At 36.0% G+C, this 23015-nt stretch overlaps 1 protein-coding gene across 12 annotated transcripts in view; it reads left to right on the forward strand.

The window, feature by feature from the left end:
- The window catches only part of CCDC88A (coiled-coil domain containing 88A), an 86051-nt gene that overhangs the window by 46288 nt on the left and 16748 nt on the right, over window positions 1–23015 (forward strand). For 7 of the 12 annotated variants that reach the window (XM_075496998.1, XM_075496997.1, XM_075497001.1 and 4 more), the window contains 14 exons: window positions 1256–2326; window positions 2885–3012; window positions 7056–7197; window positions 7840–8016; window positions 8555–8716; window positions 11566–11843; window positions 12049–12192; window positions 13219–13405; window positions 13775–13920; window positions 14546–14638; window positions 14837–15051; window positions 20826–20909; window positions 21956–22159; window positions 22466–22537. In XM_075496998.1, the coding sequence (XP_075353113.1) occupies window positions 1256–2326; window positions 2885–3012; window positions 7056–7197; window positions 7840–8016; window positions 8555–8716; window positions 11566–11843; window positions 12049–12192; window positions 13219–13405; window positions 13775–13920; window positions 14546–14638; window positions 14837–15051; window positions 20826–20909; window positions 21956–22159; window positions 22466–22537 (3103 nt within the window). The remainder of the gene's footprint in view (window positions 1–1255; window positions 2327–2884; window positions 3013–7055; window positions 7198–7839; window positions 8017–8554; window positions 8717–11565; window positions 11844–12048; window positions 12193–13218; window positions 13406–13774; window positions 13921–14545; window positions 14639–14836; window positions 15052–20825; window positions 20910–21955; window positions 22160–22465; window positions 22538–23015) is intronic. The other 5 variants (XM_075496999.1, XM_075497002.1, XM_075497007.1 and 2 more) reach the window with 2 other exon arrangements.

The raw sequence follows: 23015 nt of genomic DNA on the forward strand, positions 1-23015 counted from the left end.
ACAAGGTCCATTTGATGTCATCAAAAATTATGGAGGCATTGATCATGATTTCTTGTTAAGTTTGGATTATAGAAGCAGAATTCGTAGAAAGTCATCGTGCATGTTAAAGTAACATACCAAGTTCTGTAAAGAAGTGTTACAAAGTTGTGTTTTTAGACACCTGTTAATTAGTTTCTCATTAATCGTTTCGGAACAGTTTGTCATTGCTGGGAATGGAGCTGTAGATCCTGTAATTAATAGTTACATTCAGACTTAAATATGAAAGAACAGTCTATAATTTTCTCAGTCTGTTTTTCATTGCAACTAGCACTTTTGCTTTTCTCCACAACAGTTTATTGTTGAAACATCCCTTATGCTATGTTATTAGTGTATTCTTAAATATTGATCTAAACAGTTTTCTGGATTTTGCTGTCTGTTGTTACATACCCAAATAATTACAAATTATTTTGAGTAACTGAAAAAGTCAAGAAATACTAAAAATTAAGATGTAAATGCTGCCTTTATCCTTGAAGTAAATCTGGGAATACATTACCTAGGAAAATAATGTGAATTTTTTTTACCTAAGAATTTTTTTTTACTTAAGAAAATAACATGAATAATGTGAAGAAATACCTAAGAAAATCTAATATGATTTACTTTCTCTGGAAGCTGTTTTGGAACAGCATGTCCAAAGGTTCTTTTTAACTAAAAAATTAATGCAACTTTGATGTGTTTCTTCCCAGAATGTTGTTGACTGTGATCAGGATGCCCTCATATCCCACAGAGCACCTCTTTTTTTCCAAGGGAAATAAAGACACTTTTGCAGCTCCCACACCTCCCTCCATCTCTAGTTTGGTTTAGAACTTGACTGCAGTGTTGTTCTTTGTGGACACACAACTCTGGAAATTACACAGTTTAAGAAAAATAATCTAAATCTGGGTAAACACAAATGAAAATGAAATGAAGCTAAGAAATAGATACAGCTTTGCTTTAGTTTGTGCTTCATTAGTTTTACTTTCCTTGTCTACTAATATCCAAGAGGAAGATATTTGAAGATTCACTTTGACTTATTTTGTTGTCAGACTTGGACCTGTGTACATACACAATGTTTGAAATGCTGCAAATAAATACCAGTAGAGTAAGAGAATTTTTAAAAAAAACTTAAAGGGAAATATGATGTAATCTTATTATCTTAGTAGCTTTTGGTTTATATGTGGAAGTAATTACTTGTTGGCATGTCACTCACCAGAGTTTACAATTTTTTCCCCCAAATTAGATTAAACTATTAGAACAAGAAAATGAACATTTGAATCAAACTGTAGCTTCTCTGAGGCAACGCTCGCAAATCAGTGCTGAAGCGAGAATGAAAGAAATCGAAAAAGAAAATAAAATCCTTCATGAGTCTATTAAAGAGACAAGCAGTAAGTTAAATAAGATTGAATTTGAAAAAAGGCAAGTCAGGAAAGAACTGGAACACTATAAAGAGAAAGGGGAGAGAGCAGAAGAACTTGAGAATGAGCTGCATCATCTGGAGAAGGAAAACGAATTATTACAGAAAAAAATTACTAACTTAAAAATTACTTGTGAGAAGATTGAGGCCTTAGAACAAGAAAACTCAGACCTGGAAACAGAAAACAGAAAACTCAAAAAAACTCTGGATAGCCTAAAAAATCTCACTTTTCAGTTAGAATCCTTGGAAAAGGAGAATTCACAACTTGATGAAGAAAATTTGGAATTAAGAAGAACAATTGAATCCTTGAAGTGTACAAGCATTAAAGTGGCGCAATTACAATTGGAAAATAAGGAACTGGAGAGTGAAAAGGAGCAACTTAAAAAAAGCCTTGAACTCATGAAAGCCTCGTTTAAGAAAACGGAACGCTTGGAAGTCAGCTACCAAGGCCTAGACACAGAAAACCAAAGGCTACAGAAAGCCCTTGAAAACAGCAATAAGAAGATTCAGCAATTAGAAAGTGAATTACAAGATTTAGAGTCTGAAAATCAGACTCTGCAAAAGAACTTAGAAGAGTTAAAAATCTCTAGTAAGCGCCTGGAGCAATTGGAGAAGGAGAATAAGTTGTTAGAACAAGAGACTTCTCAACTGGAAAAAGATAAGAAACAGCTAGAAAAAGAAAATAAAAGGCTTCGACAGCAAGCAGAAATTAAAGATAGTACTTTAGAAGAAAACAATGTAAAAATTAGTAATCTGGAAAAGGAAAATAAATCTCTATTTAAAGAAATAGTTGTATATAAAGAGTCATGTGTACGCCTGAAAGAACTAGAAAAAGAAAACAAAGAACTCGTGAAAAGAGCTACCATTGATAAGAAAACCCTTGTCACTTTACGAGAGGTAAACAGAAATTAGTTACCATTCCCGCTATAACCTGTTTGTAATGTAGAGAAACTGTATCTGTATTTTTTAAAAAAGTTTGTATTTTGTATTTTTTATGCTTTAATCTGTATACTGTTAGCATCTTTAATGGTTACAGTAGGGAAAGGGTTAGATAATCAAAACTTATATAATCAAATGGAGTAATATAACCATATTACACTTAGTCTGTAAGCAACCTTACAGAATTGTCATGGAGCCTTTGTTAAATGAATGTTGTTCAGATTCTTCATGTTAGTATTTGTTCTGGATGAAACATTTCCCCTTCACTGTAATGTTGAAGACCAAATTTCAAAGGGAAGTTCTACGAAAGGAAGGGAGTAAACACCTACAGTGAAATCATATTATAGTTAACAATGTAATGTCTGATATAGCTGAAGGCTAACTATTGGAAGGAAAGGAGAGTTAACATGGAGTTATTCAAGTCATGTCGTGATAAAAGACTCTTGCCTCAGCACTTCTAGAATTAAGACTACATTATTTATATGATAATACTGATGGTATTTTTTTCTGTGTAAGGACTTGGTGAATGAAAAATTGAAGACTCAACAAATGAACAATGATCTAGAAAAACTTGCCCATGAACTTGAAAAAATAGGCTTAAACAAGGAGCGCCTCTTGCATGATGAACAGAGCAGTGATGACAGGTGAGAATGTCAAGGCCTACCTGGAACAGTGTAGAAATGAGGATTTTTTTAATTCATAAAGATAAAATGGTTTTACAGACTGGTTTTGTGCATACTCTTAGATTTTTAAGGCACATTAATAGGCCCAAAATGGAACTTACTGTTCTTTGAAATTAATAAAGTAGTTGTGCTTTTACATTCAGCTGTCTGTGAAAGTGAGTTGCCACTTCTTGTTACCAAGAAATTTCTTGGAGTATGTCAGTAGATACAGGTAATGTATAATTAAAACGTTCTAGTTAGCAGCAGCAGGAACAGTAGCAGTAAAAGATAATAGGCCCAAAGTGGGTTTTTTCCTTTTTGACTGCTTGAGTGATAGACATGGTTTTTACACTTTTGTCACATAATGGTTACCTTAAACTGGCTCACTCTTACCTTACAACTATTTCTTTCTAATTCTTCCCACCAAAAGGAAACTGTTTGCATTCCCACTTACGCAGGCTGGGAAGTATCCAATAGTTGAGCGTCTCCAAAACTTCGTACTGCTCTATCACTCTACCACACCTGCCATTATAAAGCAGCTGCTATCCTGACATCTGTTTCCTCTACTGTATGTTGTGTTCTGTCTTATCCTGCAGGGATTTAGGGAAAATTTGTGACAGGAGAAAAGCAGACTAGTATGGGCTTCTAGCCAATCTTTATTTCACAATGCTATTCAGTTGTGCTCTTTAAAAAAAAAAAAAAAAAAAAAAAGGCTCCTGTCATGATCTGTTATTACAACTGGTTGTCATGAACATGTAGATTGATTTTGGGGCCTTCTGTATCAAAAGAAAACCAAACTTTCTTTTTTCTTCTTCACTTCATTTAAAAGTACAGTATTTTGGAATACAGAAAGTTTCCCTTTCTTGCTGCCAGTGCTCTGTTAGTGGGGTGGTGCCAGAATCCTGTAGGGAGAATCTGTTACCACCTCTTGTTTTCTGCTGGTGTCTTTCATCTACCTTTCTCAGCTCACAGATGAGGAGTTCTGCTGTCAAGAAAAGTCCTCAGAACTTTGACTACTGTGATTTCTTCTGATTTAAGCATTACTGCGTAGCATACAGTATGCATTTGGCTTGTCCTTAGGTGAATATACCAAAGAAGAACCAATCCTTGAGCTGAGTTGAACCTTAAACTGCTTAGATGAAGTCTAGATTGAGCAACATTTTTCTAAATCACATTCTCGATTCCAAGCGGTTGGAGTGAGCGCTCCTGCAAAGGGAGAGAATATTGTTCTGTAAAGGTGCTTTTGCAAATTATACATGAAAAGATTTATGAGTCTACTTCTACTTTCCAGACAATGGCTCTTGTCTTTCACAAGTGCTCATACTTCTAAAATTCAGATATTCTGGGTTCACTTCTCATAAGTTAGTTGGTTTGTGGCACTATATGCATTATTACTTTGGGCCATACAATACTAGTGTTTCCTTTGCATTTTACAGAATGATGTTATAATGGATCTATAAATTATAATTTGGAAGAAAATTTGGAGTCACCTGTCTCTGTGGAATAGGCAGTTTTATTCAGCTTTCATTAAATTATAATCTGTAAATGAACTTTTAACATACTTCTGGCAGCTGTCATGACCAGTTCCAGTTTCATTTCTTCCTTTGCTTCTAGGTTAGCTGTGTGTGGGAATTACACAAATAAGTAATTTTCTTTTCATTCCTGCCACCTTCCCTTAGTGCTCTTCTAATGGGTATTCCTTTTTCAAGGAATCAGTGCACGTTTTTTGCTGTGTATATATTGTATGTTAAGAGCACAGCCCAGAGAGCTGGCTTAAGTGTTGCATACTGGTTGACCTGCGCTTGGCACGTGTCTACTGCTGACCTTGGATCTCTTGTAATTTGCTACTGCTCAGCAGCACTGTCATAAGAACAGTTCATGCTTACTTCTTTGCAGATTGCCATGCAGCAGGAGATAATGCCTGTCTAGAAAGGTGTTTATGGCAAACTTGGTTGTCCAGCACTGACCATGTGAAAGCAGCACAAAAGCAGATGGAATATTTGATGGTACAAGATATTTGGGTATCAGGCTGGGTATGACGTGCCTATTCGGGCTGATCTGTGGGGAGGTGTGCAATAAGCTTTATATCTTGAAGCTTACCCAGAACATTATCTAAAGCCTACCTCTGAGCTTAGGTTGTGACGAAATAGTTTTAGATGTGGAGGAATTCGGGCTATGCTACGGTTTTGAGCTTCTCAAACCAGAACGTAGGCCTATCTTTAACAACTTCATGTAGAGCTGGATGATTATGAATGTCGAATATTTGTTTTCAAAGGGGTTGGTTTGAAATTGCTCTGCCACTGTCCTGCCTTTCCATTATTCTCGACTTTTTCATTTATCCAAAAGGCACCTGGATTGCTTTCTTAATACTATTACCTAGGTGAGGCATTAGCAATTGTTTCATCAGGGCTGTAGAAAGCTAGGTTCATTATGGCCAAAATTACGTCTCAGTATATTTTTGGTCTGCCTCTGTTATTTTGATGACAGAAATTAAAAATGCACAAATTTTCTCTCCCTGATTGGGGAGAGCTGCTTGTGGGTGGGGTTTTTTTGTTGTTGAATGTTCCTGGTGGCACTTCAGAGTCTTTCTATTGGGGCCTAAGCTGACCATGTTTGAGTTAACTTTGAAGGGTTTTCCATTTTTCTCTTGCCTTTCAAATGGCTGTTGTCTTTAGACAAAAGATTTATGGATTTTGACCCTGAATCTGAAATACCCAAATCTCAATGATATTAGAAAATTTGTACCATCTTTCATTATTAGGTGTTCAATTATTAGGTGTTCAAAAGGAAACTGGATATTGGGTCTCTGCTATTTGTCTTTTTTTCCTTTTTTGCTTTCTACATAATTGTATAACTTTTCAGTAACAGAAATTCTTATTTGTAGATTAATATATGCTTCAGCTCCAGAAGGTGAAATGCTACCTATTCTGCTAGTCACAGACTGCCTGCCTCTTCTTAAGTTCCTGAGAATTACTTGTCATACCTTAAAATCTAGGATTCTCATCCTACTACATGATGCTACTGGACAGCTTTCTACTTATTAATTCTCTTACCACTGGTCTTCTGCTCCAGTTCCTGACTAGATGTAATGCTGTTGTCCGTTCAGGAGTCTATTGCAATCTATTCTGTTCACTAAACTGATAGATTCTTCAGCAGTCAAAACTAAAGAGGGGGATATTAGTGTTTTGTTTTATTTTTATCCTACTGTGGGGAGAAGTGGGATGTTTTCCAGATTCTGAGCACATGTACAGTGACTGAACTGTTTGAAAGCAATTGATGAGTGTGGTTTTCAGTATGTTCTAAAAAGGCTAATAATTCATTAGAATATCCTCCACTGGCAGTTTTCAGGAGATACTGTTCTAAACTGATATATTCTAAATCTGACCACTTCTCTCCCAAATATGTGGTTTGGGTTTTTTAGGTGCCCTACAGTATTGTAAATGTGGTTTAAAAAAAAAAGAAAAGGAAGCTTTACACATCAGGAGTGATAAGTCTTAAAATATCAGCAGCTGGGCTGAGTGAGCAATTTGCACATTCATACATCAAATGAGTATGCACCTGCAAAGTGCTATGTTCCGTCTCCTTCCCTAGTGCCTCCTCTTTGTGAGCTGGCAGGAAATGGAAATTGATGAAAATCTTGCTCTCCAAATACTTCACGTTCAAATTTAGTTCAGGTCCCGGCTGGATTTGCTGGACTGGAGCCAGAAGGAAGAGTGCTGTCATCACACACACACTAATGATCCAAATAAAGCCAGCACCCTACTGGTGTGGCTGAATGCGGCTTTTTGTATGTCTAATATGTTTTAAAAGAAAGAAGGATTCAGAAATGTTTTTGACTACCACCTTCTGTTTGTTTTAGACGTAGGACTTGATATTAATACTGAGGTGTCTTTGTGCTTTTGAGTAGAGTCAGCATTCAAGCATTTTTGAATTTAGCTGAGGCTACTGTTTCAGACCATTTTAGAATTCTAATACCTCAAATAATTTTTTGAAATACACTTTTTATGTGTGATGTCATTGATCAGTAGGTACAAGCTTTTGGAGTCAAAATTAGAATCCACACTTAAGAAGTCTCTCGAAATAAAAGAGGAAAAGATCGCTGCTTTGGAGGCTCGTTTAGAAGAATCAACAAATTTAAACCAGCAACTCCGTCAGGAACTTAAAACAGTAAGGAGAACGACATTTTTTCTATAAGATTAAATTACTCCTCTACCAGCTATTGTCATTTCTACACTTGACCTTTTGCGTAAGACAGCAAAAGGTGGGCATTGTTGGGGTCATGTAAAGCAGGACAAAGGTACAACTGCTTTTTAAGACTGCAATAATATAGGCCCAGTGTTGAAATCACATGAAAAATTGTTGATGAGATTATTCATTGGTCATTGAATATGTCCAGTGGATAAATGACCCGAAGTTGATTTGATTTGGGATGCCAAAAATAGTCATTTCTTAGTAAGTTACATTTTCTGATCTACCTTGCACAGCCTCGGTGGACTGGTTAAAAAAAGAAACACAATCTCCTTGGTTGTTGTACTTTATTATAACAGTTGGGGGATACAGTTGAAAGCACTGGAATAAAATAAAAAATAGAGGTCTCTTTCTGTGAGACAAGTATGACTATGAGCCTAAGTGTTTATGTTTAAGTTATCAGTATCCATAAATTATTTGTACATCATCTCCCCAGACATATACAAAAAGCAAATTTACAAATACAGTAACATAGCAGTTTCTGTTCTTTGAAAAGTGGTATGGTCATGTAATAAATTAGGATGTAGAAAACCTAATATAAGTTGTCCTAAATAATTTCAGGTGAAAAAGAACTATGAAGCTCTCAAGCAAAGACAAGAAGAGGAAAAGATGGTTCAGAATTCTCCTCCAAGAAGCGGAGAAGACAATCAATCTGTCAATAAGTGGGAGAAAGAAAATCAGGAAACTACTAGAGAATTATTGAAAGTTAAAGATAGATTAATTGAAGTAGAAAGGAATGTAAGATGTGTTTTTAATATTATTCTGATTTTAATTATTTGTTGTGAGCTGTTCCAGTAATACGAATGAGAGTATTGTTAAGAAAGTATGCAATTTATCACCTAGTTTACATACCGAGCAGAATGTGAATTAAATATAGTTTATGAAGCAGCTGGATTCTGCACTGACAGATGCTGTAAAGCACTTGACCAGCATTTAAAAGGAAATGTGGAAACCTCAATTTGTCCTTTTGAATTCACAGATATCTCTTAAATCCCTCTTATATAACCCTTATTTATACAAGTCATGGAGACTTTTCTACTATTTCTCCATAGGTACGATTTTAGTTACCCATTTCTTCAATCTTAACCTGTAGTGATAATACCACTGTGTGTTACTTAGTTATATACGGTGATTTACAGTTTTTTTCCACCCTGTAAATCTCTGCAAAGTCATGCTGCTTTTTTTTGGAGAAACAGGGGTTTTTTTTCTTGAAGTTCATTAAACAGCTGTGAACTCAAATTTTCCTTTTTTTATTATTTTTTTAAAATTTTCAAAGAATGCTACACTGCAGGCAGAGAAGCAAGCACTGAAGACCCAATTAAAGCAACTTGAGACACAGAATAGCAATCTGCAGGCTCAGATTCTTGCACTTCAGAGACAGACTGTTTCTCTACAGGAACAAAATACAACTCTACAAACTCAAAATGCCAAGCTGCAGGTAATATTTTCCTATTTTGCTTTCAAAAATAAAATTAATGCAAAGTTGTTTCAGATGAAAGCTTTAAAGCAAATGGCAATAATGTATTTTAAGTCACATTTCGCTTCTGGTACAGACATGGAAAAGAAAGTAGTGTGCAAATAATCTGCACTAAGAGCAGTTAATACCTTGTTTATGACGAATAATAACATTTCTAGAAGTTGGTTTTAATCCTTTATGTTTGTCTAATTTAAACTCTTGACTTTATACTTAGGAGTAGAGTAGATTCTCTTCTCCAGTCTTCTAAGAATTTTTTTTTTTTTAATTCTTTTTTCCTTCTAGATTAAGGTCAGGGAAGTAGTGTGTCCAAAAAGACTCTAATAAATTCAGTATTTTGTCTATTTTTATAAATAGAGTTTAAAAAAAAAAAGTAAAAGCCATACCTAAGAGGAAAATCAAGATGTTAGTAAGTACAGAAGATTTGGAAAAAAACCTTTGAAAACTACATAAATATGTGAAGATTGAATTCAGATAATTCAGAGGCAAAAAAAAGGTAATGTGTGACCATGGAAATTATAAAAATGGTTGCCCACAGAGTCTTGCAGCTCTTACGGCCAAAATTCAGATGTCGTTCTTCATACTTTAACAGGGTTATTAAATACAGATTTTTTTTTTTTCTCTGATAAATTAAATATTCTTGTTAATGGATCTAATGCTTTTTGGAGCTCTAAGAATCAAAACTATTTAAAGAGGGAATACAAAGTCCAGAATTCAGCAGAAACCGCAAACAATGTCAGAAATGATGGAGAGTGGATGGCAATCAAAGAGTGAAGGAGTCTTTAAACGAGTAAACAAATAATGCATTTTGTGAATGCCCGAAGTTACCATCCTGTCTCTTTCTGGAATGCAGAACATGGTTGTACCACAGATGCACTTTCTATCTACCACATTGAAATCTAATTACTGCACAGTACTCCCCTTTGTGGCTGGCAAGCCTATGAAGAAAACAGAACATTTGTGCATGCGCTGTGTCTCATCTAGTCATTAAAAATTAGTGGACGTCGGCATGGAAATACACCATTTTAAACAGATGAGGATATATCTCTGGGATTCAGAACTCTTTTGAGTATTTTGTAATACCATTTGTCCGAAAACCAGGAATAGCTATGTAGTTCCTTTTTTGCCTCCTGAATTGCACAACAGCGCAGGCCTTTTCTATGTGATAAACGTGGAGAATTAATTACCTGTAGATACTTGAAGGTATTGAGGCAGTGAGTTGGGAGGAGGAAGCGTTTAAGCGTTTTCCGCTGGTAGTGTGTTTTTGTGGTGAACCTTACCAAGCAATGTAATTTTTGTCACCGGAGATGACTGAATGATGTTATACCCAACAGACTGACAAAGGGAGGAGTTCTCCTTCCTTGAGAATTCAGCTGTTTTGCTCGTAGCTTCAGACAAGTTGCAAGACCGCTCTACATCAACTCTAAATCAAAATGAAAGGTGAAATACGTCCATGAAAATAAGAGTGATTAACTACTAGCTAAATCTGAAGTGCAAACTAAGCTGGTCTACATGGACTACGTCAAAACTGTTCTTAGGCAACTGTAATTCTACTATTCCTTCTGATACCCATAAGGAACGTACAAGAGAAAGAATGTCTTAAAGGATAACTGGGAATTCTGAACTAAATCAAACTCGGGATTCAGTCTGGGAAGTTTCACAGCACACATATGCCATCAGACATTCCTTCATTTCCAGTGAAACGTTCAGCTTTCTCATCTGTAACAAAGAATGCTGCAGTTCCAACAGAAAGGGATTTGTTCCTTAGTAACAGCATGCACTGGAGTGATAGATTTTTTTTTTTTTTTTTTCCCCCTTAATAGATACCCTGAGGGTATTAGAAGCCTCAGTAGTTTGTGGTTTTCATTTCTTGAATAGGAAAGAGAAAGAAACTAGCCTAATACAGGTCAGATGACAAGCACGTTAGGTATCATCAATTCTTTAAGATATCCAAGGATTAGATTAGTTTAATCTTTCCAGAGGCACGCAAAGTAAAGTTGTTGTTGGTTTGTTTTTTTTTTAATCTGTCTAATGTTGAAGGCTTTAATGTATTAATAGAGATTAATACTGTTCTGACATAATTGTTGGAGAAACTGTACTCTTCTACAAGAAGAGTACTTTCCACCAGACCTCACAACACGTACATAAAGTGATCAGCTGACATTGCTGTTGTTGGAAGAGAACTGTGAATGGCAGTCCCTCAGTAAAACAGAATATGGGTAGTTCCTTCCAGGAGGTATTATTTTATTTCTCTTTCTCTCTGTTAAATGGATGCTACTGTTTGAAGTGTCATTGTAAAGGATATGTGGGTACAATAAGGATTTTATGGTGACAATAGAGATTCTGTACAATAAAGATTTTTTTTTTTCAATCTATGCTAATATGAAAGTTCCTTTTAGTCATGTCACAGATTTGGCTTCTGTGATACGAGGATCACTGGTGATCCATTTCTCTAATATATTTTGATACTAGAGCTCTCAGTGCTGAGAGGAAAGTGTGCCTCTCACTTTCACAGATACTTGAAGGTAAATAACAATTTGATTTCTCCCCCTCCCCCACCCCCTGTCAATTTAAGCATATGCTTAAGTGCTTTCTTGCAATACTGCTATAAAAATATTCTTGGAATATTTCGAATTGAAATTGTCTGTTGGCATATAAGAAAAAAGTATTCCCATTAAAGGTTGCCAGGTAATGGAATAACTAGAAGGTTGCGAAGGGTTAAACTCAAGATATCTTTCAAGTGGAGGAGATAGACAAGATAATCCAGACTATGAAATTAATTTGTGACTCTTGTCACATGTTTATGACTGCAGGTTGAAAATTCCACCCTTAATTCTCAAAGCACATCTCTTATGAATCAGAATGCACAACTGTTGATCCAGCAGTCTGCTTTAGAAAATGAGAATGAGTGTGTGCTCAAGGAACGTGAGGATCTGAAATCATTGTATGATTCGCTTCTCAAAGATCATGAAAAACTGGAACACCTGCATGAACGCCAAGCTTCTGAGTATGAATCTCTGATTGCTAAACATGGAAGTCTTAAATCTGCACACAAAAATCTGGAGGTGGAGCATAAGGACTTAGAAGATAGGTAAATACTAATATGCATAAGTAAGATGAAAGTCTGCGATTCCTGAGCAAAAAGCAAAAAATGCTGTATAACTAGTATGAATAAAATTAGTATTATTTAAATGTAACATTAAGATGTTAAAACTCTGAAAGATCACCTTTTCAAAAAATTCCATATTTTCTTGTCATTCCAAAAAACGAAACTTAAATATGACTTTTGTTTGCAGGTACAATCAGTTGCTGAAACAGAAAGTGCAGCTGGAAGAATTGGAGAAAGTACTCAAGATAGAACAGGAGAAAATGCTGCAGCAAAATGAAATACATGAAACTGTAGCAGCAGAGTATAAAAAACTTCGTGATGAAAATGAAAGGTAAAGCAAAAGTCTGATACGTGTATTAGTAGAGCTCTGAGCACTTGCCAGTACAGTCTAAACGAGGGGTGTATTCTCTCACATTTCTTAATACCTGATGCTGCAATTCAGGACACTTACAATCCGTACCTTATAGCAACTCCACTCCATCGGTCTGCGATACAGTCGTTTTAGAAAAACTGAACGTGAAAAAGAAAACCAAACCCCCAAAGAATAATTATTCTATCCGGAGGATACTGAATCCCACATAGCATCTTGAGGAATGACAGGCGAAGCACTGTGCAGTATGGTTGTGAGCTGTAGAGGGAGCAAGCCACTCTGCGTGAGTGGCTTGAGGGGCAAGATAACGGAGGTTAATGCCAGGAGGAGTAGAAATGCAGTGGGTGGCAAAGCCCTGCTTGACCCCCGCAACTAAGGTATAGCTTGCTTAAGTAGTCGGGTTGAATAGTGGTATTTACATAGCATGATACTTCCCCCCTCAAGAAGAGGCATTAAGATTTGTTCATCTGGCAAAGAGGCTCACAATTAAATGCCTCCTGCCTTTGGTGGTGTGTGAGGACAATTAGTAGGAACTGGAGGTTGTTTTTAGAGAGGGACACGGCAGGGCCCAGTAGGGACGAAGGGAGCCCAAGAATCGATCTGTGCAACCCTCCATGATTACCAAAGTTTGGACCATTTCTACTTCCTTACTATTTTGTGTTGGCAAGAAATTCTAGCTGTTTTGTAAGATTCTTGTATTTTGAAAAGCAGCATCTTAAAACTAGTTGTGATGTCTGCATTTAGAAATCCTGCTTTATTTTTAAACATACGGAGAACCTGGAGTGTTTGGCTTAAAGGCAGAATGCATACCTGAGAAAATTAGACTAAGAGATGACTTACCTACAGTACGTGACACTAAGAAGTTTTTATATGTATTCTGTGGAGTGGTGTAGAGCCCTGGGAATTTCATGCTTCAGAGGGAATGTGGGTCATGAAGGCATTTCCTTCTAGCTGCGTGTGTTCTTTTATGGTGTCTTTTAATTCCAGGCTTACTCATACATATAGTCAGCTCTTGAGAGAGAATGAAGTTCTCCAAACTGATCATAAGAATTTGAAAACATTATTGAACAATTCCAAACTAGAACAAACACGATTAGAAGCTGAGTTTTCTAAACTCAAAGAACAGTACCAACAACTGGATATTACATCTACAAAACTAAATAATCAATGTGAGGTATGTGAGAATTATGCTATTTTTCATGACTGGTATCACTGTAATATTTATATAAGTGTATTTGTAGATTCATGAAGTCACATGAAGTGCTTGAGAATTCGTCATTTGGTTTGAGATAATGAAGTTGGTCTGAAGACAAATTAATTTTCTTGTACAGGCAATACAAAAATTGGGGCTCGTGTTAGGTAAACTGCTTTAAGTTATTTAAAGCATCAAAGAGGCTTTTATCAGTTGAGTCATGATTTTAAGTTTTCTGTTTGATTTGACTGTCGGAATCCTTTGTAGACCTAAATTTTTTTATAATCTCATTATCTGTGTGTAAAATATGCTCACATATATATGCATGTACCATTTCATATATTTTAACAGCTGCTTAGCCAGCTTAAAGGAAATCTGGAGGAGGAAAACAGACATCTGCTAGATCAAATTCAGACATTAATGCTACAGAATAGAACATTACTTGAGCAGAATATGGAAAGCAAGGATCTCTTCCATGTAGAGCAAAGGCAGTACATGTGAGTTTTTAAAGCAATGAAATTACTGTGATTAGGGCAGTTACATTAATACCTGTATTTTTTTTAAAAAAAGCTTGTTTTATATAGAAATTAACGTGTACTACTTCTGAAGTGTTTCTCTTTTTAAAATAAAAATTTAAATTATATATGAAAAGCAGATAAACTACAAACATTGTATTTTTAGTTCTAAAGGATCAGTGCAACTGTGTTCATTACTGATGATGCAAATGAGGAATAAAAATGTTGTTTATTCCTCGTTCTACTACAAGCAAAGTTCCTAGGTTTGTTTGTAATCTGTAAACTTCTTTAGTGAATTTGAGAGAAGAGAAAATGTGCTTGTTGAAATGATTCTGTTATAGTCTATATGCCTTTTATTAAAAAGGGGAAATTCTGTTGTGTAATAAAGGCAAATGGAAATTTTTTCAATTTTATATCATAATGTTAAATGTAAGACTGCTTGTTTGCTGTATCTTTCTTGATTTTTTTTCAATAAGAAACAAGTATTATATAAGAATTCCTCATGAAAAGTGACAATTTTCAGATAACAGATATCCAAAGGAACATGCTACTCACACATTATATATACATTTTTGAAGCATACATTATCACTAATTTCTGTTTACAGTGACAAGCTAAATGAATTAAGGCGACAGAAGGAGAAATTGGAGGAGAAGATAATGGATCAGTATAAATTTTATGAACCATCTCCACCAAGAAGGTACTGATGAACATGATATAAAAATAAACACAAATCTAAAATATGACATACCTATTCTGTTCCAGCTGAAAATCAAGATTTCATTAAATCTCAGGGGAGCAGAATCGTGTCTGTGTTCTTGCATACAAATTAGGAGAAGTCTGAAGGCATAAGTAATGTATTATAAATGCAATAAATGTACTGTATTATTGATAACAGAAGGGGCAACTGGATTACTCTGAAAATGAGGAAGCTGATAAAATCTAAGAAGGATGTTAATCGAGAACGTTTGAAGTCCGTGACCCTTACACCTACCCGTTCAGAATCCAGTGAAGGATTTCTTCAGCTGCCGCACCAGGACAGTCAGGATAGTTCCTCTGTGGGCTCAAACTCTCTTGAAGATGGCCAGACCTTGGGGACCAAAAAGAGTAGTAGTGAGTACTGCAAAACATTACTTTCTTTTTATAGTCCTTGGCTAAATGTCTTTTTGATATGATTAAAAATTAAGAGGTGCTCAGAAAAGGCTGTGTGTTTTGGAGGATTTTTAAAGATAATTTTTAAAGTCTTTAGGAACAAAGCCCAAACTCATTTATTAATGACAGATTTATACTGACTTCTTGCAAACTACTTGAATGTTTGCGCAGGCACTAGTTTTTAGCATTCCTGTAGCTCTAAATGTAAATGTTAAAAAATACATTTACAGTGCTTGGGTAAGATGAAGCAGGCACTGTTACTGGGTCAGACAAGCAGAATTTGGGATAGAATGTCAGATGCCGCCACTAGTACCCTATTTTGTTTCTCCCACTTGTCCCAGCATGAATCCTTCCCCTTGTCTTGGAAGTGCTTTCCAAGCTGTGGCTGTGCTAACATCCTTTAGTTGCTAAAAAGATCTTCTGTCTGAAGGTGTTCCTCCAGCATTTCACAAAACCTGCGATGAAGGATTTTGATAATATTTGGATATGTAACAGGAAGAGTTAATGTAGACATATAACCTGTTAAAAAGACGTGAATTGTTATTGACCGGAAAGATTAGAGTTAAGTGGCTGAGAGGGAGACTGAGGAGGCTTACAGAGGTGTGGGTAGATGGAATATTCCAGACACAATTTGCTAACCTTGAAAGAGCCTGACAGCTGTCATGTTAGGATGCCTGCAGTATAAATGGCCAGATTCTGTGCAGCATGTACATTTATTACCTGTATTGTTTGTTATCCGCTCTTGGCATGAATCATAAACTGCCCAATTTCTCACAACTTTAGAGATAATATTACAGCCAAGTTAACAGGTTGTAATGATTGTATTTAATAATTATGCACCAAAAGCATTTTGGCTGTGCATGTAAAAGCATCAGAATCCATGTGTATTAACAGTCACTTAAAATCTTTGCAATACTTTTTTAAAATTTAATGTCTTGGGTTTCAAAAGACAGCAGATAGATATTCTAGGTTTTGTGCCAGCTATGAATTTGCTGTGTTAAAAATGATTAAAGCCATTATGATCTATTTTTTTTTCTCCTGTGCTTATTGCAGAAGCTTAGTCAAAGTTAAAAACATCTAAAAACACTGTTTCAGGGAAACTTAAAATAAGATTTGTGAGTATTTTTTTAATAACTGAAGAAAATAGTAAGTTCGAAGGTACATTTTATCACTTTTGTTGCTAACTTGCCAATTTGGGAAGCTTAGCCTTTTTCAGTAAGGGTCTGTTAAGGTTCAAAACAGGTACTTTTGACTTTTTAAAGAAAGTAACTGTTGCTTTTACATACAAACTGGAAGTCTTGTGGAATTCAGGAGTGACTGAAGCTATAGTGGATGTGTTTGCAAGTGTGTTAGTTTGAATCAAGAGTGTGCATGCTTTGGTTCAGACCATCTGCATCTGTGTCAACACTTTTCATGTTCTGGAAGGGCTCTTTTATGTGACAGTTTTCTTTGCATGATACTTGGGACCTTGTAGTGTGCAGTTGTCTTCCTGGTGGAGCCATGGTTGAAGTTACGGTGGCTGATCCTCAAAAGAGGTTTGAAGTTGTTCAGACCTCATTAATTTTCTACTCCATGGACCTTCTTCATGTTCCCCTTAATCCCAGTGTATTTATCCACAAACTGGAAGGGCTGATCTAATTCTGGATCCTAACCTTCCTGCATTACACATGTTGCCATGGAAACCACAGTTTTTGATTAGAATTTGGATGAATTATGTGCCAGTTCAATGCTGACAATCTTACTGAGACAGTTTGCATCTCACAAAGTTAAGAGAATATCTCAGTGTGAGAAGTACCGGTAATGGTGCACACTTTGCAGTCTATTTCTTCTGCTTTTAGAATGACTGTAAATCCTAAATATCAAGATCCTGTGGCTCCTTTCTTTTCTGTAAGAAGTGGCTTGGCAGTAGTGGCTTCTGCAGAAAGAAACTACAAGAAAGAAAACCTGTAGGTTGCCACCTGTGTATGCGAATGCTCAGGTATTGTAGCTTTCCACACTGGTTGAAGGCAGTTTTGGGTATGGGAAGAGACAGGTTCTGTTTCACCCTGATCTCCTGCGTCCGGGAATGGCGGTGGTTCCAAAGGGAACTGCTGAGGTGAGATGTCCTGCACGTCCTTCAGTAGGCAAGAGAAGGCAGCTTACGTTCCCGAAACTGCAGTCACTGGCGCAAATCAGTGTCCTCAAAAGGTAGAGGACAGAGTATCTGACATAAAGTGATCTTTGAGACGTATAGGTTTTCTACCCCATATCCCCTGTCAGAGAAAGCAAGAGGAGATACTGATTCCAAAATGAATTATCCTGCTGCTACCATGACTGACAGAGAGATTTGCTATGTGAAATCTGTAGATTTTCTTCTTTTGAAGGTGCTGATGGGGACTGTTTTCCTAATACAGGACACTTTCTCATGCAAATGTTTTCAAGAGACCTATTCTCTTATAAAGATAGGTGATCTTGGCGCAAAAATCAGGTTACCCTGTTCTGCAGAGAAAACAGCACCTGAGGTCTCACAGAGTGCTTGAAGCCCTTGTCTGATTCTAGAGGTCCTCTGGGAGGGAGGGAGGGAGGGGTGCCTGTATGGCTGTTACTGTATGCAGCACAAGTTAAATCTTGCAGGCAGTGTGGATACTGTATGCTCCCCTGACTGCAGAGTTTCACCTTTGCTTTTCATATCTGCCTTCAGTGGTTGAATCAGGTGAGTACCACAGATCTGACATCTGCTTTGTGCAGAGCCTTTTTTCTCAGGGGGGATGGGACACCATTCTGAGCTCTTACATAGAAAACCCAAGGCAGGCAAGTAGAAGTGTTGTGTGGTGGTTTGTTTTTTTTTTTCTTCTTCTTCCTGTGGAGAAAAACAAGATTACTTCTGGTAGCCTCCACTTTAGATGATCAACAATGTCCCAAGGAATTAAGGCTATTAATAAGCCTGTCATCTTTAAATAGTAGTAAAAGTAGCAGACACATCCTACCATAGTGGAAGTAAAAGAAGTATATTGGGCTCCATTTTCTATGACTAAAACATTTAGAAAATGTCTGCCTAACATTTTCTTGTGTGCATGAACAAAACGATGTGAGGATTTGAACACTATCTGTACAGAATTCCCCAGACTATTTCTGGCAAACAGTAGGAGGATTACAAAATGGGAGACTTCCTGATCAGTGGAGGAATTCTGCAATACTCATCATTCATTCTCAGCTCAGAAAGCAAGAAACATGTTCACAGAATACTGAAAAAAGAAAGAAAGGTTAATGAATTATAACTAGGGTTCTTTGAGTAGATGATTCCTAAGACCAAAATAGTCCTCCTGCCATCCCATTTTTGAAGTCTGTTGAATAAAGGTGTAAAGAGCGAAAGCTGCCTAAGCTAAACTTTGTGGTGTCCTGTTTGTTTTTTCTGTAGCTCTGCCATTCCAGTATTTTTTTGCAAGACATTTGTTTAGTTGTATTCTATGCAGAAATTAGTTTTGTAGTCTGTCAAGGAGGTTGCATTTTACCAAAGAACAGGTTTTCATGTATGATTTCCAGGACAACAGTAGTTGCAGTGGAGTTTTCTGTTTGGTACAGTTGCCGAGAGCCACAAATCAGTCCTTTTCGAAGTGATCTGTGTTAATGAACAAGAATCACAGGTGACTGGAATGATTCTTGAACAGCGTCTGGTTACTTTTTAATAAGATTAGAGTGGATGTTTTTAATTAGGAGGGATCAGTTATCTTCTCTATAAAGGATTATAGAAGTTACAAGAGAGTCATGTTTCACCATGATGACGAAAAGTAGGAGAAATAGAATAGAATCACCTCTTCGTTTTGGCATTAGTGTTAAAACTGATTAGTTATTTACCTGCTAGAAAACCAGTCTGATGCTGTGCCTCATATTCCTTTGGCAGGGAGCTATTCAAAGCTATGTACTTTTATATACAATTAGACAGACAATATGCATGTCTCCTTTATGGGAGGTTTAACGGTCTCTGTGCTTTTTTTGAGCCAGTCAACATCTGTGTTTATGTTGGGTTTGGCTTATTTCCTCAGGATCTACAAGAGGAGGAATGCTTTAGTGATCTGGGAAAAAAAAAAAAAAAAACCAACAACCAAAACCCAAAAACTTGGTTCTTTTGAAGGACCTACAAGTATATGGTGAAATTGTACTTAGTGTACTTTTATTTTACGTAGGTAGCACATGTGCCTTTCTCTTTTCCCTGTTCTTCCTCACCCCACATCATAAGGACCTGACATAGGAGGGTGTTTGCTGTCCCTCTCCAGTCAATTATATTAGAATATATATATAATAGAGTTATATTCTGCAACTGTGGAAACTTCTGTGTGCGTGTTTGATGCTTGTGGCTGTGTCGATCATGCATTCATTGGAAGTTGTAAAATGGATTGCACTGTAAACTCCTTACTCTAACTGCAAACACAGAATAGTATCATGGAGAGGGAGAATTCTTTCTCTTTCAGGGTAGTTCATGTGCACTTGTAAATGCATATGTATATGTGTACTGCTGTATAAAATAGAAACTGCTGTATAACAAGCTGCTGGTTGAGTACAAAACCAAGGCAAATGACAAAGCACGTGTCCCAAAAGTGACTTCAGAGAGATAAAATAAGCAGATCTTGGGCCGATAGACTGGACTACACTGCTCTCATATCTGCATAAATAAGAACTTTTTGGTAATTTCATTATGCATTTTTTTTTCTGGATCTTTACATGCCAGTTGTTTGCATGTGGCTCCTGTATGCTTGGCAGTCAGCTGACACATTTATCTGATGCTTCAAAATGCAGGTATCTGCCAGTAATCGGTTACTAATGCAGAATAGCTGAATCTAAGGACAAGGTTAACTTGTGATTTCTCCGTCCTCCATTTTTTAATACTATTTGTAATTTTAACTCTGCTTCCTGATATTATGTATCTCAATTTTCTCTTAGCCCTCCCCAAATGTTACAGCAACAGTCACATTTGGATTTTCTTTTGCTATTTTTTCTTTAATCTTCAGGGTTTTTTTCAGCTAAAAAATTTGGTGTATACCGTTCCAGCCAATAAATCTTGATTTTATTTTTCTTATTACAGATTTGAAGTGGATTATTTCAGTAAAATATTAAAGTCACTGCACACAAACAGCAGATTGAACATAAGGTCCATGTCATTTTTCTACAAGACAGTAGATGACCAAAATTATTAATGAGCACAAAATCTAACAAATGAAGACTGATAATAGATTGTGTCCTACTAGAGATGCAGGGCAAAAAAAAAACATTACAGAAGTTATTAATCTAAGAAAAAAAAATTATGTGAACATATTTTAAAGTAGAAGTTGTACTTAGAGTTGCTTTCATTTCAAGCTTTTTTTTGCTTCACGTTTTTCTTTATGTTCAAGAAATGTTATTTTTCACAGTAAAAACTATATAATCGTCAATTTCTATAATCATCTGCAAAGGAGTTAGATTTATTTTTTCAAGAGCTTGGCAGTTAGAACTTTCAAACTGTATTACACTCTTCACCATTGTTTTCGGTGCATTTCTGAGTATATTAAAGTTTTCATAGTGTAGTTTTCATATTTCAGTGTAGTTTTCATATTTCATTATCACACAGAAGCATGAGGATGATAGTTTTTAGGATAGCATACATAGCTTAAACTCAGACATTCATTTCTGTCCTTAGTTTCAACATTAACTTCCATCTGTTCTTCTCCCTTTTTTTCTTTCATTTCCCTGTTTCCGTTTTTCCTCATGCTATGACATAAAAGTGGTTGCACTGAAAAGACTGCCCTTTTTGAGGAACAGACCGAAGGAAAAAGACAAAATGAAGGCCTTCTACCGTCGCTCCATGTGTAAGACTTTATGACAGTTCAGCTTCTTTTCAATGGCTACACTGGCTTCCATTACTAATTTTTCACTAACCTCTCCCTGGACTGCGCTGTATTTTTCCTCCTGTTTTGCAATGTGCAAGTCCTGCTGCAATACAAGGAGCTGGAGCTTTTTCTTTTTTCTTTTTCTTTTTTTTTTTTTTTTTAAACCTTGGCACTGAATACTTTATATATGTGCACATGTGCACACACGTACCCTCACATTTACATGCACAAGCACACGCACATACATATATATATTCAGTGCATTGTGATTGCATATATTTGTATACATAGTTGTCTATATACACATGTCTCTGTGTATATAAATTTACAGTGCACTGTGTTAACCTAAATAGTTCTAAATTACACATTCCATAAGCCTTTTGTTAAGAAATCACTGTAATTTTTTTGTTTAAAGAAAGTGTAGAAAATAGTGCAAGGCTGTATGGTGGTCTGTCACTCTTCCAAGTATTCATCAGTTGTTGCCAAAATGTTGTATTGATTTCTTTATTTTATTTTATAATGAGGGGTGGACAATTTTCTCTAGTTTTGTGAAGTAAAGGTGAATATCATCAGATGTCATCTTTTTCAGATCCTTTTATTTGTTATTATGTAAAATACAGTATGCCTGCAGTAACCTGCACTGTACAAGGATCCCGTATCGTTGTTGGCATTATATTGTATTAGCACCTTTGCCCATTTTATCCTTATTCATTCCATTTTATCATTGCAAACAGTATATCAAAGCTTCTAACATATATATTGCATATCATTGCAGCACAAGCATGGTGATTATACCTAATAAAATCAGTTTTAAGAACCATACTGAGCTGAAAGAAGTTTCTGACATAACACTTCTCATTCATTGAGCTGATTGCATGTCATAACATGGATGATCTTGTGTTTATATCTTCCAGTATTCAGTACGCTTTAACGCTTAGAAAACTGTCAAACGTTTTGCAGTACAAAATAAGACCAGAAGCAACTACATTGACCATGCTGATCATTTGCTTTCATTTGCATCCCAGCCATGAATGACCTGGTGCAGTCCATGGTCCTAGCAGGAGGACAATGGACAGGTAGTTCTGAGCATCTGGAGGGTCCTGATGATATATCTACGGGTAAAAGGAGGAAAGAATTGGGAGCTATGGCCTTCTCTACTACAGCTATCAACTTTGCAACTGTCAACTCTTCTACAGGCTTCAGATCCAAGCAGTTGCTAAATAATAAAGGTATAGGTAGAAGCTTTTTGCACCGCGATGTGACTATGTGTAACAGCAATTTCATATAAATATTGGTTTTACTTAAAATATAAGTTTTTCAGCAAAAAGCAACCCGAATAATTGAGTTGCCATGCTAAGATACTGAACAGGTTTAATAACTGCAGTTATAAAATATTTCAGGATTTTTCCTACAGAATGTTACAGAAGTAAAAATGGATTGGTTTGAAAAATATTTTAGTATATTTTACAGATGATAAATATTTCAATAATATTTTTATTTTATTTTACAATCTACTTTTATGTCTCTCTGTATAGATGCTACATCCTTTGAAGATGTAAGTCCACAAGGTATTAGTGATGATTCTAGTACAGGATCAAGAGTTCATGGTAAGATGTGAACTTCAGTTAAATGAATTAAGGATATATTATGTGAATGTTAACAAAGTTTGCAAAAAAGTGAATGGCATTGTTATAAGTGAGCATGTTTTTCTGTGATTTGCATATCTCTTGAATGTATAGTATCATTTCTTCAGATTATTCTTTTCTTTCTTAACTACTACATCAGATAGATGTTCTATATCTCTAGTAGAAAGTATCTATGAAGTGCATCTGAACAGGATCAAAACATTTTCCCTTTTAAAAATTTATTTGGAGTTAATAGTAAAATAAAAGAAGTTATAATTTCAATCCTAAAAAACCCAAATCCGGCCTGATTTTTCAATGTTTATTGTTCAGTGAGACCTAAATTTGTCATGTACTGTATTTTATAAAACCATTACATGTTCCTTCAAGCAAAGCTATGAAGTGAAAGCTGTCATAGATTATTTAGAAGTGAAGTTTTAACTCTTCTGTCAATACTTTAAAA

This window comes from Mycteria americana, chromosome 3, assembly GCF_035582795.1.
Source record: "Mycteria americana isolate JAX WOST 10 ecotype Jacksonville Zoo and Gardens chromosome 3, USCA_MyAme_1.0, whole genome shotgun sequence".
Taxonomy (NCBI): Eukaryota; Metazoa; Chordata; class Aves; order Ciconiiformes; family Ciconiidae; genus Mycteria; species Mycteria americana.